The sequence below is a fragment of the Schistocerca americana genome, chromosome 8 (assembly GCF_021461395.2).
Source record: "Schistocerca americana isolate TAMUIC-IGC-003095 chromosome 8, iqSchAmer2.1, whole genome shotgun sequence".
Taxonomy (NCBI): domain Eukaryota; kingdom Metazoa; phylum Arthropoda; class Insecta; order Orthoptera; family Acrididae; genus Schistocerca; species Schistocerca americana.
In genome coordinates this window covers 464,913,999-464,933,727 of record NC_060126.1, presented here as the reverse complement: position 1 = coordinate 464,933,727, position 19,729 = coordinate 464,913,999, and the positions used below count along the sequence as shown (strand labels likewise).

Genomic DNA, 19,729 nt, shown 5'->3' with positions numbered 1-19,729 from the left:
CAGCAGCAGAGGCAGCAGAAGGGCATGAGGCCGCCGGCGGAGGCTGCTGCACTCTGACCAGGAGCAGGGCGAGAACCAGGAGCTCTGCCAGCAGAAGCAGAAGCAGCAGCAGCAGCAGGGGGCAGCGCAGGACAGCCGACCGCTGCGGCGGCGGAGCTCAGCAGCAGCCGCAACAACAACAACAACAACAAGACGCAGAAGACATGTCGCGCCGGCCACAGGTACATGGACACCACACTCGCACAGCAACAACCACCACCGGGGAAGACGTTATCTGCACGGCGGAGATGCCAACCCCCTTACACCAAGGGTTCTCAAACGTATTACGTAGCACCCCCTCCTTCTGAAACATGAATTACCCTCTTCCTCCCCGAGTCTTCTCCTTTGTCACAATTCTCATACTTGGCACGAAAACGGCCCACGATGTACAGGACGAACATTAATAAAACCGACAGACAGCAGGGACGAATACCTGACTGGAAATGAAGGAAAGGAAGCCCTATGAACATGTTTCCGAAAACGCACGGAGTATGTGCAACGACAATAAATCGTCCCGAACGTAATACAGAGCTACATCGCATCCTTGTCACAACGGATGATCGAAGTGGCCTCCATGGGTGAACCGAGATTTATTTTCAAAGAATATTCTTAAGAATTTATTTTATTTACTAGCGATTCATCAAGAACATTAACACATTTAATCACACTATGTAAGCATGGAAGTTGTTGCCAGGGAGTAACTTATGAAATCATAACCAAATTCCTATTAACACATGGGAATTTTATTCATTTTAATACTGCCTACAAGCTTTTTTTTTCTAAAGAAACAGATTAAAAAATATAATCAGAAAGCACCCTCTAAATATCAAAGTTACAATTTATTCAGAGGCAGAAAGAAACAAGTTTTCACTGTATGAGCTTTCGGGCAGAGAACCTTGCTGCTCCCTTTTGACACGGCCGTAGTTACGACCGCTCACAACAGCCTCTGAGAAACTACTCTGGTGCAAATTTGCAACACACCAGATAACTAAACTAAGAGTTTTAACAATTTACACAAACACACAAACTATGCACCCCCCGTAGGAGGGATGGAAATGGTACAAAACACTAACAATTAAAATATTAACCTTGCCACCGAAGGTGCAACTTGGTTCAAAAAATTGGCTCTGAGCACTATGAGACTTAACTGCTGAGGTCATCAGTCCCCTACAACTTAGAACTACTTAAACCTAACTAACCTAAGGACAACACACACATCCATGCCCGAGTAAGGATTCGAACCTGCGACCGTAGCGGTCGCGCGGTTCCAGACTGCAGCGCCTAGAACCGCTCGGCCACTCAGGCCGGCAAGGTGAAACTCGATTTTAACTTCTAAGAAAAGTCTTACGATGAAAGGGTGGCAACTTCATATACTACAATGATCATTTGAATAAAAGCCCATGAAATGCAATGTTATATAAAATGCTACAAGGTTGGCCAAACAATAGTTACGATGCTCTACAGTACACAGATACCGCCTCTCAAGATCATAGGTTATATTAAAGTTTCCAAAGGTCAAAACATATTTCAGGTATTAGGCCGTTACACTCCAAGCAATAAATTCGTTAACACACCAAATCCGACAAACATGACAGAGGCAGCTACTAACGTACGGTAGATTGATAGGGAGATTACCGAACAACACGAACCGCAGGTTGCTCTAACCCGCCCCTACTCCACAAGGGAAAAACAGACCACAGAATTTATAAACAACCACCTTCCCGTGGGTGGGCAAACGGAGAAGAATATTGGGACGACCCCAAAGCAAAACGGCTCATGACCTCACCAAGAAAACAAGTAGAATTTAACAAGAATAAATCAAACAACATATCACCAATCACTTAACTTCTATTATACTGCGATTTCTCGAGAAGACCTTGCGCAGCACCCTGAAATCGCTCTCCCGAACTGTCCGCTGCGAGCCCCTTCAACGGACGCAGAAAGTAATTGCTTTGGTTACACAGAAGCGCAGAATTTACGCGATTAAGTAATTCTTATTACTTGTAAAATTCAGTTTATATTCTGTAAGGGTATAAAATACGCTGTGGACTAACACTGAATGATGTGCGGGTCTAACCAACAAAACAAAAAACAAAACAAAAGACAAAAAAAAGGAATAAAAAACGAAGGGAAATCTTCGGCTCCCATTTTCTCTATTACACATTCATTTATGTTTCTTCCCTACCAATTCTACCGCTATACCTTTTACTACGTTATTTATGTAGTGTAGCGAAGCTGCCGAACAACAGTCTTGGCAGAGCGCAACTCTCATCGTAACACGTGCGGTGTGTGCTGGGCGCAGGTGCTTCGGGTGACGGATTCTGCCAACTCGGTGCTGACGCCGCGCAGGTCCCCGGGCACGCCCCCGACGCCGCCCCCGGCGCCGGCCGTCGTCGCGACGCTCACCACGTGCCCCGCGGCGGCGCCGCCGCCTCTCGACGCCAAGGCGATGCGCCTCCACCGAGAGGCCTCGCTCTCTGACGCCTCCTTCAGGCAAGTAGCCACCAGCCGGCAGCCACGGTCTGTCCTGCAGAGAGCTTAAGCACAGCCTTCTAGATACGAGGCCTACGTACAGCGGCCATATTGGCACGTGACGTCACAAACTGTTGGCCATCTTCAGTCGGCAATCCTGTTGGCGTTATGTTGTGTTGAAAGTGTGTGACACGTGAAAGTGATATACAGGGTGTTACAAAAAGGTACGGCCAAACTTTCAGGAAACATTCCTCACACACAAATAAAGAAAAGATATGTGGACATGTGTCCGGAAACGCTTAATTTCCATGTTAGAGCTCATTTTAGTTTCGTCAGTATGTACTGTACTTCCTCGATTCACCGCCAGTTGGCCCAGTTGAAGGAAGGTAATGTTGACTTCGGTGCTTGTGTTGACATGCGACTCATTGCTCTACAGTACTAGCATTAAGCACATCAGTACGTGGCATCAACAGGTTAGTGTTCATCACGAATGTGGTTTTGCAGTCAGTGCAATGTTTACATCTCTCTCATTAAAACTCTCAAGACCAGGTACACTAGAAACTCCGCTACCACCTCTTACTATAGCAACGGTCAACCATCCATTTCCATGTGAGAAAGTGTCGTATATATTCAAGCTAAAATTAAGAGAACATCCAAGGAATACACAAGGTCCATCGACGAGGGCGTGGGCTGCAACACTCTTCACTGGAATGCGATTTTTCTTGTCTCCTGAAGTTATTGTAAGTTCTATATTTTCTATGGTTTTGTAGACTGTTGTGCGGGTACGGCGATACCTCCTGTAGGGCATGTTGGCGGCGTTCAATGCAGTTGCCTGTGCAGCAGCAAGACACAGACTGAGCGTAAAGCGCGAACGGAGTCGTTTATATACTGTGTGAGGACTTTGGCCTTAGATAAGGACTTAGCGTTTCGCAGTGGCCAGCGGAACGTTATCCCGGACGCGTGCTGTAGTCTCTTTAGCAGCACGCGTCTCCGCTGGCGCGCCGCCAACACCAAACGATAAGAGTGTTTACATAACAAAACTGTGGCATCCTTGAGCCTTCGGTTCTAGATGTACCCTTGTCCGGTTAGTGGCTGACGCTACAGATCTTTATTTATGAAAATACATGTCCGCATAACATATTTTCTTTCTTTGTGTGTGAGGAACGTTTCCTGAAAGTTTGGCCGTACCTTTTTGTAACTCCCTGTATATTTCATACAGTATTCGGCTACAGTTCTTCGAAGTATGGGATACAAGTGCTGCTTTCCCTTCAGCCAGGGAAGTTATAAATCACGAAAAGGTATGAAAGTGCACATGTTTCGATTTCCCAAATGTGTGAAGTTGAGAAATCGCTGAATTGCAGCTATTCCCAGACAGGAATTGGTGTCTACGCATCATTCAAGGGTAAGTAAATAACAAAAAAAATTTGAAGCGTGTTTATTTGTTTCGATTGCACCACATTTGCCAATTGTTTTTAAAAGCAGTTATGTATCATGTACCAGTATCATTTCTTTCTTAATTCTGGACCATTGCTCCGAGGTTAATACGAAGCTGGCTGCGAAATGTCTCTCATATTTCCAACTATTGTCACACAGAATAGTTATATTAATTAGTGTGAGTCGAAAATATATTTTTTCGGGCTTTTTGATTTCTTAAACATCATGTCAGAAGATGCTCCATTTCGTCGAATGATTTGAGTTTTGTGTGAGGTCAGCAAATTTTGAAGTGGAGAGGAAAATTCACGAAAATAACCAGGGAAACAAATTCTTAAATTCTGTAAGAGCTCCAGCTGCTTTATTTAAAACCCAAAACGTCTGCTTGTTGTTGTATTTTGCCGATTTATTACTGCAAGAAAGCATAGCTCCTGAGGTAAAAGACAGAATTTAAAATCACAGTTTGTATTCAAGCCTAGAAACGCGTATTTAAGGCAAATCGTCAAAACAATTTCACATCTTGAAATAACATATGGCAGTTTGTTCAGTTACTTTACGCAATGATATAAATTTCCATACTTTCATTACGAGGCCACGTAGAAGAGGAAAGCACGAGAATCCCTATGTGGTTTCAGCTCTAAAACTCGTAAAGTTCGTATCAGTATGTGACGTCACAAGTGTGCGCGCAGGCCTGTAGTCTAGGTGGTGTTGGCTTAAGCCGCCGTCTCACGGGACGAGGAGCTGGTGACGTCACAGCGTGGAGTTCGAGGCCCACGAGAAACACAGACCGCGATGCGTACGCCACAGCACGTGACACTGCACGTCTTACGTGTGCCAGTAGCCATATCTAGCGGGGAGCGAGTAACTGTTTCAGACGAGTTTAATAATTCTTGACTGCGCGTTTAAATTTACCTCTCCGTCGAGAATACCGATATTATGCAGATTCTGACTACTGAAGACACTAACTACTGATAGGCACAGTCAGCAAATGAAAGACTTTGATAAAGAACAAACAATGTATTTACCTTAATAGTGTTCAAAAGTCATATATAATCAGTTCGTGACATCCAGTCTTACAAATTTACTGTCTCTGATGGACACACGTCCAGATCATCCGCTCTCAAAACTCCGCCATCTCTCTCCCCACATCCACCACTGCTGGCGGCTCACTTCCAACTGGGCAACGCTACGCGCTGTTCACATCCAGCTGCCCAACACTAGAATATTCTAACAATGCAAACCAGCCACAGACTGCACACAGCACAGTCAGTGATTTTCATACAGAGCGCTACATGGCGTTACCAACATAAAAACCAAAACAGCCTACTTACACAGTGTGTCTGTGAAACTGGAGTGAGTCGCTCAAGTGTTCGGCGAATTATGAAGACAGCAAAGTGGATGTGCTACATCCAACGATTGCTACATGCAATGAACGAGGACGGCCCAAATCGTAGAATGGAGTACTGCGAGTGGTTTACTAACATGTTGCGCAACGATGAAGAGTTTGTAGAGACGATTGTGTGGTCTGATGAGGCACAGTTCAAACACAATGGTACAGTAAATCGCCACAATTGCATCTACTGGGCCGCCGAAAATCCGAACGTTCATGTAGACAAAGCCGTGTATTAGCCAGGAGTAAATGTGTGGTGTGGGTTGTCTACCGGGGCTTGATTGGGCCATTCTTCTTTGACGGCACAGTTACCGGTGAGGTGTACCTTCAGAAGCTTCAGACATCCATTTTACCTGCCATCCGAGACTTGTATGGAGACGGAAGAGTTTACTTTCAACAGGATGGTGCCCCAGCCCACTGCCAAAATCGTGTTGGGGCGTATCTCGACGAAAATCTACCAGGAAGATGGATAGGCCGTAGAGGTACTGTGCAGTATCCACCACGTTCCCCAGACCTAACTCCTTTGGACTTTTACCTGCGGGGAACACTAAAGGACGTCATTTATCGACAAAAGCCACGCACATTGGATGAACTTCGAGAATCCATCGTACATTCATGTGCAAATATCAAACTATTGCTGCAGTTCGGCGGCATTGTTTGAGCGTGGATGTTAATGGTGACCATTTCGAACACCTACAGTGATATCTTTAAGTTGGACTTTAAGCTACACTTTCACCAAACATGAGACAATTCCGTCAATTAGTTTGCAAGTTATGGACTTTTAAAAAGTGGATACATTTTTTTGGACCCCTGTGTATATGTACTGCACCTGTGACACATTTGTAATGAACACTTCATGAAGTAAAAGTGTTAGCTGTCCTACATCAACACAACGCTGAAACTCCAAAATTCTAAATACTGTTTGATTCATTTGACGTGCGGTAGCGTTCTCGCTTCCCACGCCCGGGTTCCCGGGTTCGATTCCCGGCGGGGTCAGGGATTTTCTCTGCCTCGTGATGACTGGGTGTTGTGTGATGTCCTTAGGTTAGTTAGGTTTAAGTAGTTCTAAGTTCTAGGGGACTGATGACCTCAGAAGTTAAGTCCCAGAGTGCTCAGAGCCATTTGAACCATTTTTGATTAATTTGTAAACATATATTTTTTTCTAGCAAATTAATTTATATATTTGAAACGTCTGCACGAAACTTTTGCTACTCTTACAATTGTCAGGAGTATGAAGAATTTACGATACAACCACTTTGAATTTTCCTTTCGTCATTAATAAACTCAGTTATTATTGCTTGTTCCTACATTCTGTTACTATAGTACGATTTTTATCGTAAAAGGAATCATCCCTCGTAGCCTCCCCTCCACCGTCCATGTGCCCAACTGCACAGCAGATACGCCTCACAACACACTCTATTTTGGCGCTGACGGGTAAACGAAGCGACAACTTGTGACGCGCAAGACTTCGTACAGGAATAAAACCCCAGGGGCGCTGCTGTTGACTCACTTGCCATGAGTAGTCTACTGAGAAAACAAAGTCGCTCGTCTAAAATGGGCTTAAAGCCGACCTCACAAGGGACGAGAAAGTTGACGTTGTCGTGCACGCAGATGTGAAATCCAACCGCACGTGATACAGCGCCCGCGTCACACGGGACGGACCGGTTAACGTGATTTGCGACTGCAGCTCTCGCCAGGAGCACTTGTCGGCTGTACCTGGCTAGCCAACCATACAGTTGCGTTACGAAAATGGTCGAGCGTAAAACTCCTATGTTTGCTCTGTCAAAACGCACATTTCCTGCCTCGTCCATATGTTAGTCACTTTATGCTGTTTGTAGTATACATAAATAAAAACTTTAATATCCATGAACATGTTGTAAGAGGAAAACACGATAGGGTAGCCGAGAGCGCTAATGCGCTGCTTCCTGGACTCGGGTAGGCGCGCCGGCCCCGGATCGAATGCGCCCGGCGGATTCACGACGAGGCCCGGTATGCCGGCCAGCCTGGATGTGGTTTTTAGGCGGTTTTCCACACCCCACTGGGTGAATACCCGGCTGGTCCCCAAGTTCCGCCTCAGTTACACGACTCACACACATCTGAAAACGTTCGCACTATTTCATGACTTCCACTAGACGCAGACAGCTGGGGTAGACTGCTTCCATGCCAGGGTGTTTGGGGTGGTGGCAGGAAGGGCATCCGGCCACCCTCTGCCATTAACACTGCCAAATCCGTCATAACAAAGCCGACCCCGCGTTGGAGAGGGACAAAGGCCCCGAGAAAGGAAGGAAGAAAGATGTTATAAGAGAAAAACAAAGTTCCATATCTAATCAGTGAAGACATCGGTTTAGGAAAGTTCACAATATCGAACGAGTCGCTCCTGAGAGGTAGCGCACTTATGCTCACGTAACATCGAATATTACAGAAAATGTTTCAATTAATCTAATATCAAAGTCCCACAACCTTTTATAAAACACGAATTCGCCAGGTGTGAGAAGGACTCACGCACTGAGGGTTCCGTACAGATTTAATTATGTATGTAGGCAGTTCATCCATTCTGGGAACCGAGAATCTCAACGATTTTTGTCTGTTACCGACATTCATCGTGGCAAGATGTCGGTTCCATGATATCCAAGACATTCGAGAATTTTTTTTAAATTTTAAGTTTGAAGTCTGATAACAAAAGAGAAAGAAATATTTTTCTCTTGCGATATATTTATAAAATTAAGTTTTCTGATGTTTTTCCTTTGCTTGTGGTGTGACATCTCGCTTCTTGCCAAATTTCATCATTCTACGTCAACGGGAGTTAGAGGTGCCCTATAGGTCTTAATGAGTGAGTTTGCGGTTATCAAAATATTTGACATATGTGGCCGTATCTTTTAATTGCACTGACTTAGAAGCTTCAATTTTTTACATCGCCAAGGGACCGTAGACCTCAGTAAATAACGTAAGTTTTAACTAGACACGTCAATCTGTTCCTGAGAAAAGGATTTTTTTAACAATCGGGTGGACAGACAGAGAGAAAGTGACCCTATGGTTTCCGTTTTTACTGATTCAGCTGTGGAGCTCTACAAAGCAACAAGATGCGAGCCCGCTACACATTCCTTCATAACTTTTCGTTACTGGGAGCTTCTATCCACTATGCTACGCTGAACACACAACTCCCTGAAGCCTTTTGTTGCCAATAAGCTATTAACTAACATTTCATTATAACAAATCGTACCAAGAACCATGCGTTGATGATTAATCTGTAATGCCACTTTGTCTTAAAATGGCATGATTTCGTAACAAGCAAGTTATTGTATGAAAATAACTAAATACGAATATTCTTTAACCACCAACATGACATTTCCCGTCCTTTTATTACAGCAAAAGGCACCAATAACGATGTGTTTCTGAGAGACACTAAACATTCTGATTCTTTAAAACAACCTATAAGAATAGGACATAACCCAGCAAATATGCCCTTCAACTGGAAACGACGGAATCCCGTAAAGTGTCTTCCCAGGTTCTGCTTGTGACGCAGAGAGAGTCCTTGCTTCTCATTGGCTGGAACTTCCGTAACATGTTGTCGAAACATCGCAAAACTTACTCTGTGTTCCACGGGCGGCAATGCCCCCTCAACGCGAAATAACTGTAAATGACGTCACAAAACTTTTACAGCTCCACTTGAACATGAGCTTAATGGCCCTTTACACGCTCATATTTGTCTGAGCAGACCATGTTCGCAATGTCTGTCTGCGCATCTGGTCTTCAGTGTTCATTGCGATGCGTACACCATCCAACACAATGCAACTTTCGCACAGTCCTGAATCAGTGGACCGAGAGAGGAGAGTATTTTCTGGCCATGACCAAATTAATTAAATTTGCTTATATTATTCTGTCTAGTGCTATTATTTCGGATCTTAGAAAATGAAACAGGTCAGTTCGGAGAGGATGCACAAAGGGGTGGCTTCTAATTCGTGCAGCGCTTCCGTCTGTTAATCTTTTGAAGAGCTAAATATTGAAAAAGAGGACTGGGTTACCTACCTAGGACGGAGAGACATTCTTTGTGTTATTACGGTGTATTACACCGTACATAACGAGAAATGACACTCTACTGTGCTAATGGATGAAGTGGTTAGGGAAGACTTATGGTAACATTGAGGTGCTTGGTAAGTGGCAGGAGTTACGCTTTTCAGAAATTTTCTGCTTCGATAGCACCTCCACGGTTGAGCCACACCATTCCGGAAACACGTATTTGAAGTACTAAAGCAATTCTTTTGGTCTGCACACCCGGGCTGCTTCGCTTCAAGCGTTGCCGAACTTCGCACAGGCCGAACGCATAACAGAGACAAATTTTTCGGTCGGTGATTCATTCACGGTCTGTACACATAAGTCGGTGCGAATATCTGAGCGTGTAAAGGGTCCTTAACTCTACCCGTGTGTGCGGCCGGCTTAACAGCACAGCAAAACCCAAACTGCCGCTGTGCCCTTCGAAACAAACAGGTTGTTGTTGTTGTGGTCTTCAGTCCTGAGATTTGGAACGCGGATTTACTGTAAAGTTCGTACACTCGTAGTACTCCATGAGGACAACAAAATGTGTAAGCAGTAGCGCGTAATTCTCAAGCGTTTTTGAGCAAAGCGCAAGATAATTTCGGTCGTCGAATATATATATATATCTATATATGTGCGTGGCCATTTTAACCACGAAGCGGCTGCAGCCGAGTGGTGACGGCACGGTAAGTGAACGAATGGATCATCGACAAACTGAATGGGTGTCATTGCACGTCCGCCCTGAACAAATTCAACGAACAATATAGAACAATTTTTTTTTAAGTGTTTGGCATTCAAGCCGCTGGATCGAGTTGCGTTCGTCCGTTTTTTTTTTTATTACCAACACAGTCATTTTCTTTATTATTTATAATACAACTGATATAATGGGGGAAAGTACGTGTAATCTGTAATCGAATGGAATTTTATTAAATTTACAATGTTATTTGGCAGTCTACTAATTTTTATTATCACAAATAATGTAATATTCATAACTATCGACTAGTAAACGACCAAATGCACAAAGTCATACTAAAAATGTATGCTTGTCTGTGATTTGAGAAATCCCTTACGCCTGGAAGGATGCCGAAACGACTTGTTACCTCCACGTTTTAACCGGCACAGACGGCTTTCGAAAGACGTACAACTAATCGTCGCTTTCGACATTACAAGTACAAGTTGCAGGATGGTATTTTTCGTAAAACCATGGAAAACATAAAGTTAAACGGCACCAACTGCGTTGAATAAATGCTACGTTTCCGCATACGCAAGGTCTTTTGACGTTTTCTGTGGAAAAACAAACCTTGTTAACATTTTCAAAAACCTCTCTTTCAGACGATAGTTTGAAAGCAAACCATGCATAACGCAGTATTTCCTTAAAAATCGGCGCTGATAATTGGTTATGCAGTATCGAGTGTATTTTAATAGCGTCTTACTTAAAAAAAAAAAAAAAAAAAAAAAAAAAAAAAAAAAACTTTGTTTTACATTGTTAGCTGAATTTGTTCAGGGCAGACGTCGCAAGACACCCGTTTCAGTTCGTCGTTGATCCGTTAACTCGGTTTATTATTATTATTATTATTATTATTATTATTATTATTACAGAGCGAACACGCTGAGGCACCGTGCCGTCACCACTCGGCTGCAGCCGCTTCGTGGTTAAAATGGCCACGCACAGATATATACACATATTCGACAACCAAAATTATCTTGCGATTTGCTCAATGACGCTTGAGAAGTACGCGCTACTGCTTACACATTTTGTTGTCCTCATGTAGTACTACGAGTGTAGGAATCTTACAGTAAATCCGCGTTCCAAACGTCGTGGTCTCCCCTTGTAAGTCTACAAATGCTGAAAACGCAGGTTTGCCTTTCCTTAATCTTTCTTCTAAGATAAGTCGTAGGGTCAGTATTGCCTCACGTGTTCCAACATTTCTACGGAATCGAAACTGATCTTCCCCGACGTCGGCTTCTACCAGTTTTTCCATTCGTCTGTAAAGAATTCGCGTTAGTATTTTGCAGCTGTGACTTATTAAACTGATAGTTCGGTAATTTTCACATCTGTCAACACCTGCTTTCTTTGGGATTGGAATTCTTATATTCTTGAAACTTCCCGACAGTTTAAAACTGTGTGCCGGACCGAGACTCTAACTCGGGACCTTTGCCTTTCGCGGGCAAGTGCTCTACCATCTGAGCTACCCAAGCACGACTCACAGCTTTACTTCTGCCAGTACCTCGTCTCCTACTTTCCAAACTTTACAGAAGCTCTCTTGCGAACCTTGCAGAACTAGCACTCCTGAAAGGAAGGATACGGCGGAGACATGGCTTAGCCACAGCCTTGGGGATGTTTCCAGAATGAGATTTTCACTCTGCAGCGGAGTGCGCGCTGATATGAAACTTCCTGACAGATTTAAACTGTGTGCCGGAGCGTATACAGGGTAAGTAAAACCTGTGCTTGCGCAACTGCTTACACGGATTTCGTATTGTGGAAGTCGCGCGAGAAGTACAGGGTGATTCAAAAAGAATACCACAACTTTAGGAATTTAAAACTCTGCAACGACAAAAGGCAGAGCTAAGCACTATCTGTCGGCGAATTAAGGGAGCTATAAAGTTTCATTTAGTTGTACATTTGTTCGCTTGAGGCGCTGTTGACTAGGCGTCAGCGTCAGTTGATGCTAAGATGGCGACCGCTCAACAGAAAGCTTTCCACACTAACGGGAAAGTCAACCGTCACAATGTCTGTATATGGGGCACTGAGAATCCGCGGGAAACAACTCAGTATGAACGTGACTCGCCTAAGGTGAACGTTTTCTGTGCCATTTCAGCCAATAGAGTTTTTGGTCCCTTTTTCTTCGAAGGTGCTACTGTAACTGGACTACAGTATCTGGAGATGCTAGAGAATTGGCTGTTCCCTCAGATCGAAGAAGAAGCACAACAATTCATATTTCAGCACGATGGAGCGCCACCACATTGGCACTTATCTGTCCGTAACTACCTGAACGTCAACTACCCGAGGCGATGGATCGGCCGCCAGGCAGCCCGTGACAGAGCACTTCATCACTGGCCTCCAAGAAGCCCTGATCTTACCCCCTGCGATTTTTTCTTATGGGGGTATGTAAAGGATATGGTGTTTCGGCCACCTCTCCCAGCCACCATTGATGATTTGAAACGAGAAATAACAGCAGCTATCCAAGCTGTTACGCCTGATATGCTACAGAGAGTGTGGAACGAGTTGGAGCATCGGGTTGATATTGCTCGAGTGTCTGGAGGGGGCCATATTGAACATCTCTGAACTTGTTTTTGAGTGAAAAAAAACCTTTTTAAATACTCTTTGTAATGATGTATAACAGAAGGTTATATTATGTTTCTTTCATTAAATACACATTTTTAAAGTTGTGGTATTCTTTTTGAATCACCCTGTATTATTACCGCCCCTTCCACCTCATGTCGACGTGCGCGCGCACTGACGTGTGATGACGTATGTGCACGCAGGGCGCTGAGCTGCAAGGACGGCGAGTCTCCCGCGCACGCGCAGTCGCAGTGCCACTCGCTGGAGCGCGGCGCGCGCTTCGGACTGCACAGGTCGGTGCCGGGGCGGCTGGACGCGCACAGCCAGGGCGACCACGACCAGGGCGGGACGGACAGCCAGCAGCAGCAGGAGCCTCTGGAGGCGGCGCTGGACGGGCTGGCGCGCTACCTGCAGTCCAACAGGCAGGGGCTGCGCGACCTGCTGCTCACCAGCGGCCTCGTCGTCGTGGAGCCGCTGCCGGCGCGCGCGCGCACCTGCCGCATCGCCGGCGCCACCGTCAAGGCCGCCTCCGCGCACGGGCCGCCTCCGCCGGGGGCGGCTGCGGGAGGCGGGGGCGGCGCCGCCGTGGAGCGCGCCAAGAGCTACACCATCCCGCGCACGCTACGCTTCTTCCACCCCAAGCGGCACAACAGGTCAGCGCACACCCAACACGTCTCTCTCTCTCTCTCTCTCTCTCTCTCTCTCCTACTACTGCTGCTACTACACGTGTGCCCGCAGGGAGCTGCTGGACGAGGAGCTGCCAGACCCGGACACGGTGCGCCGCGTGCGGCAGGTGTTCGAGGCGACGCTGGCCGCCGGGGGCGGCCTCGGAGGCGGAGGCGCCGCCCCGACGCCCCCTGCCTCCGGGCGGCGAGCGCTGTCCGCCCCCGGCCGCCGCTGGACGGACTGCGGCAGCGTCTCGTCCGGAGTCTCCAGTGACCTCAGCAGCTCGTACGAGGCGCGCAGCTCCAGGGGGTCAGACTCGGACCGCGGCAGCGGCGACGACGATGACGACGACGAAGACGTGAGTAGAGAGCGGAAATCGCAGTAGAGTAGGGGAGGGGGGTAGGGCACCCAGCCTGTGCTCCCTTCACACACCACACACTGTGGCGCCTTCTAAGGTCGAGGTTACTGAACAACGGAGTCTCAGTCCCTGCAGATCACGCCTCAAATCCGGCATTCGGATTTCATAACACGATGTATCAATAAAACTGGATCCAGTCCAATCCAAAACGTTTGCTCCCAGAGTTCATTTACGCTGGCCCCGAGTTCCATCTACCGAGCAATAAGTCAAAAAGCGTCTCCACAGAATTACATTTATTATGCAGAGGTCATATACACAGTCACAATATCAACAGCCATCGGCCACGTTTTTGCACGGTCGCCACTCTAATTTTAGGAGGTCACAGGGACCTGCCTCAACATCAGCTTTTACTGAACTGCATGTGTCGTTTCTTCAAAATCTGCATACAGCGTGATTCAGCTGCCCCTACCGCTGAGTTTTATGCAACCTGTAACACCTTCAAAAACCTTGCACAAGATATTCTCTCGCTCGCCATGCACAAACTATTGATCCTACAGGAAAAATGAACAGGACCTTTTTCTAAGAAATTTAATGTACTTCAATTTTGCTCTGGGATGCGTTTTCAATAGAGGCCGTAGTTTCACGATTAATCAAGAAATGCGTACAAAAGTGCCCTTAGAACGCGTTTTTCTTGAGCAATCTGAAAACTATGGCCTCCAGCGAGAAAGTATCCTGGTATACAATGTAACTCCGTTAAATTAGCTGTGAAGTTTGGAAGGTAGGAGACGAGGTACTGGCGGAAGTAAAGCTGTGAGGACGGGGCGTGAGTCGTGCTTGGGTAGTTCAGTTGGTAAAGCACTTGCCAGCAAAAGGCAAAGGTTCCAAGTTCGAGTTTCGGTCCGGCACACAGTTTTAATCTGCCAGGAAGTTTCGACAGTTGTTTGAAAAAAAATTTAAACTTTGGTACATAAAAGACCAGTCTCATCACTTTTCTCAGGCAGCTCGTTCTCCACGCTTCTTACTACATTGGCGGGTCAGCCTCTCGTGACGCCAGTAGCGCTGTCCAGACACTTTTGACCAGATTTATATATCATCTACGATCTAACAAGGGAATGGTCAGACTTGTCATGTCGAAACCTGTGTTGCTTTTTTTACCACTGTGAGTTAACATTGCAAGAAGTCTGTATGCAGAATGTTAGCTGCTGACATGACCTGGAAGTCTGTAAACAATTTTATGAAGTAAGACATTATTGTCGCATGGTTTCCGCGCTTATAACTGCCTTTTGGACAACCCTGGCTTCTATCGCTACGTTATAAAATGGCTCTGAGCACTATGGGACTTAACATATGTGGCCATCAGTCTCCTAGAACTTAGAACTACTTAAACGTAACTAAGGACATCACACACATCCATGCCCGAGGCAGGATTCGAACCTGCGACCTTAGCGGTCACGCGGTTCCAGATTGAAGCGCCTAGAACCGCACGGCCACACCGGCCGGCTATCGCTACGTTACACCCACGCCGCTCTCTTGCCACAACAATGACATGCGGTTCCAGATTGAAGCGCCTAGAACCGCACGGCCACACCGGCCGGCTATCGCTACGTTATACCCACGCCGCTCTCTTGCCACAACAGTGAGAGAGCTGATTCCCCCAGTGAAAGCGATCGTATGATAATTAAACATTCGTTGACAAATATGGCTGATATGTTATCTACAACATTCTTTCCAAATTGCTCTGAAATTGACACAAATAAATATACGATTTAGAACACGTCCAAATTTTATTTCTTGTAATTACCGCAAAAATGCGAAATATTGATCAATGTTCAAAACATAGGTTTTTTGTGCACCAAGAACATACAAGCAAAGACGACATATGACAACCCTGCGAATCACAGACGTTGTTAGATGTCCGTAGACAAAACTGGGCTGGTGTTAGGAATGAATCAGGCCTGGTATCAGTATATTTCGAGGAGTGCCACGCATATTTAATCAAATTCTGAAACCGTGGGGAGGAAAAATGATAATGTACTACCGATGGCAGCTTGAGAATATTGTCACGGTGATGGACAGGAAATTGCAGTGATCTGCACACAATAATTTTCTCTGTTAGTTTTCTGTAAAATGTCTTCCACCGACGGAAAATTCTGTGTCTAAAGGTTGAATTACGTTCGTCGTGCCGGGTGGAATCTGAAGTATGTCTACTTTTTTGTCAGGGTGGGCTCGAAATACAGCTTTTAATGAATCATGTCTTTTATGACCTGACCACGAATCTAGAAGGAGAAGAGATTTGTTCCTGCAGAACGGAAGAAAAGTATGACGCATGAAAAGTGTAACGTTTTCATTTCCCATTTTTCCAGACTTCGATGCGTCTACCACAAGATTGTTTGCGTAGAACATTGTTCTTTTGATACGTGGTCCAAAACGTCCAGTTGGTTCTTGATGACACACATATAGTTTAGGCAGCAATGAACCATCCAGACTAATTATGGGCATCATAGTGTGTGAATGGGTGAGTGTAGTCGTGGACTGAGCAATCGTCTCAATATGTTTTTCCCCTTTCAATGACAGTGTTCTTTTCGCACGCACTTCTTTTTGAAAACATGACTGATCTGCATTGTACACGTACGATTCACTAAAACTAGCGATCTTATTTTTTGCATTCGTGAGAAAAGCTATCATTTCGATTTGTGTCACTTGATTTTCCGACCTGTTTCTCGATACAAATTTTGTTATTTTTCTTGCTACAATTTTATGTGATCTTTTGAAGCGACTAATCCGACTTTGAGAAGCTGTAAACTCTTTAGCGCCTATCGCGTTGGCAATCTCTAACGCACAATCACGCAAAGTTGTATCGCTGACACTAAATGACTGTTGTCTGGCATCGGTAAATAGCTCAAAAAGTCGCGCATTTATCTCCGTCGCAATTTCCAGTCGACTCTTACGTCGCCCATCGACTTGCTTTTACCATCTATACAATTCACGTTCAGAACGGACAAAGCGATACTTATTTTGAACAGTACTGACACGTAGGCGTTTCTTACCACTCCCGTTCAACCAATACGTCACCGCTGTTTCTTTGTCTGATAAGGTAATTGTAGTTGCTGGTGTTACTTTCGGAGATAATTGATGATGGTACGTGGCACTATCACTCGAAGAGTCTTCATGAGTGCAACTTTCGTCGGTGTCTTCGCCGTCTGTAGATTCACAATTTGCAATATCGAGTGTTTCAGTTGTTTCTAGCCACATGTCTGCGCCATTTACATGGTCGTCTAGGAATTTAACAACCATGTCGCACAACTCATAGTCTTCACGCGTGTTTTCTGTTGATTGCTTCATTTGGCGTCTGTTGTATACCTCCATGACAAGCAATAAAACATTTACAGGGTTCGCCATCACCTGCGAGGGGAGATTGAATGTTCACCGTTCAGTGGCTTGCGGAGTATAGATGAACATGTACAGAACATCTTTCACATCCCTAACCAGTTTCAGGATGGTATGTTTCGAAATACGTTGTTGTTATTGTTGTTGTTGTTGTTGTCTTCAGTCCTGAGACTGGTTTGATGCAGCTCTCCATGCTACTCTATCCTGTACAAGCTTCATCATCTCCCAGTACTTACTGCAACCTACATCATTCTGAATCTGCTTAGTGTATTCATCTCTTGGTCTCCCTCTGCGATTTTTACCCTCCACGCTGCCCTCCAATGCTAAATTTGTGATCCCTTGATGCCTCAGAACATGTCCTACCAACCGATCCCTTCTTCTGGTCAAGTTGTGCCACAAACTCCTCTTCTCCCCAATTCTGTTCAATGCCTCCTCATTAGTTATGTGATCTACCCATCTAATCTTCAGCACACAAAATAGCTTCATACATCGGCTGCTGAGCTTAAACTTTTTTAAACACGCACATTAGAAAAGATAAATATTCCCCTCTTGCAACTGGAAGGAGAAAGTTTGTAAGATAAAAAAAATTTATTTGATAAAACAAGTGTGTCTCTTTTGCCTCTTCTTCTGTCTCCCACCCCCTCCACCAACGCGTACAATCGCAAGATATTTCATTAACATTCAGTGCTCCTCACCCCATAGTCAACCAAGGTACCTAAAGAAGAGCACCAATATGTTCACAGTTTCTTGTAAAAGCAACTCAGTACAAACGTAACTTCCTCAGATTTGCAAATGAGGTAAAGAAGCACGAATTCTGTTGCTGCTGGACCATGATGTTGTATTTGTATGTCAACCCTTAAAACAGGTGGAAATTTAAGTTCAGGAGTACACTATTTGTTAAGAAGTGTAATGAACTGCACAATTAATTGATTGCAGAAGTCTCTCAGAACAATGTGTGTCGGTCAACTACCGCCAATAGTTTCACATTTTCCTGTGTCAGAGAGGGAGACACCACCATTATGCCTGCAACAGACCTGGCGTTCGCCGTGCCTAGGTGGCGTGACGTCACGAACAAGCGCCGAGGCCTTCCTTTGAGTCGGCGTTGTCGCGACTCGCCATTTCCAGGAGTGGTCAGCCGTCACTGCAAGCGCCAAGCAGAAAATATAGCCATGTTCGTGATTTTTTTTTTAGGTGACTTCCAGTTCATGTCAGCAGCTACAATTTTGCATACGGACCATTTGCACAGTTAAATAACAGTGCTAAAAAAAGCGATACATGTTTCGGCATGACAAGTCTGACCATTCCCTTGTAAGATAGAGCGCACGTCTGTTCCGGCGATGTGCGAGCAGGCTGGTATTTCTTTGGGCCTAACACGCAGCCGTGTGGCACTGTGGACAGGAGGAGGACGCGGGCCGCGGCGGCAGCCCCGCTGGAGAGGCGCGCGTGTCTGGAGAGGTGCTGGAGCGCATCCGCGCGCGCGGCCTCAGCGTCACCTACTACGGGGGGCGGGTGGTGGCGCGCACCCCCGCGCCGCCCCCGGTCGCCGCAGTGCTCAGCGAGATCGGCGGCGGCGGCGGCGCGGGCTTCCGCCTCGTCAAGAGCCACAGCTGCGGCTCCAGGCTGCAGCTGGCCGCCGACGTGGGCAGCAGTCACAGTGAAGTCGGGCCGGTCTTCACCTCCACCCTGGGAGACGTCTCGCTGCGGCCGCCGCCGCCCCAGGAGGAGCAGAAGAGCAGGAAGAGCGGCAAGGAGGCGGCCGACAGCCGGCTGGCCGCCTACTGCGGCGGGGGCGTGGCCGCCCAGCCCCGGCGCTACCCCGACATGGAGTTCGAGGAGTTCCAGGTGCTGGAGGACGGCGCTGGAGTCCAGGGCCAGAGGGGCGCCGTCTGCGGGGCCGCCTGACACCGAGCGCGCGCCCTAGGTTAGCTGGCGTGGGCTCCACACGTGTTCCCGGCTACCTGTCACTTGTACCTGCAGGCACGTGGCGTCCCAACACCGTGGTGTCCCCTTTACTTGGTAGGCTCGCTAACTACTTCACAAAATCAGTTGACCACATCACAGCGGCAGATGTTATACAGTGTACATTCCAGTTGTTGTTGTTGTTGTGGTCTTCAGTCCTGAGACTGGTTTGATGCAGCTCTCCATGCTACTCTATCCTGTGCAAGCTTCTCCATCTCGCACTACGTACCGCAGCCTACATTTTTCCGAATCTGCTTAGTGTATTCATCTCTTGGTCTCCCTCTACGATTTTTACCCTCCACGCTGCCCTCCAATACTAAATTGGTAATCCCTTGATGCCTCAGTACATGTCCTAACAACCAAATGGTTCAAATGGCTCTGAGCACTATGGGACTCAACTGCTGAGGTCATAAGTCCCCTAGAACTTAGAACTACTTAAGCCTAACTAACCTAAGGACAACACACACATCCATGCCCGAGGCAGGATTCGAACCTGCGACCGTAGCGGTCGCGCGGTTCCAGACTGTAGCGCCAGAACCGCTCGGCCACCAGCGGCCGGCTCCTAACAACCGATAATTTCTTAAAGTCAAGTTGTGCCACAAACTTCTCTTCTCCCCAATCCTATTCAATTCCTCCTCATTAGTTGTGTGATCTACCCATCTAATCTTCAGCATTCTTCTGTAGCACCACATTTCGGAAGCTTCTATTCTGT

At 46.3% G+C, this 19,729-nt stretch overlaps 1 protein-coding gene across 1 annotated transcript; it reads left to right on the top strand.

Annotated features, from left to right (window-relative positions):
- The first annotated feature begins 203 nt into the window (after positions 1–203).
- Positions 204–19,361, top strand: LOC124545919. Its single transcript, XM_047124880.1, has 5 exons — positions 204–221; positions 2,342–2,532; positions 12,851–13,300; positions 13,386–13,671; positions 18,457–19,361. Exons 1-5 carry the CDS (start codon positions 204–206, stop codon positions 18,958–18,960), a joined length of 1,449 nt encoding a protein of 482 aa, XP_046980836.1. The 3' UTR covers positions 18,961–19,361.
- The last annotated feature ends 368 nt before the right edge of the window (positions 19,362–19,729 follow it).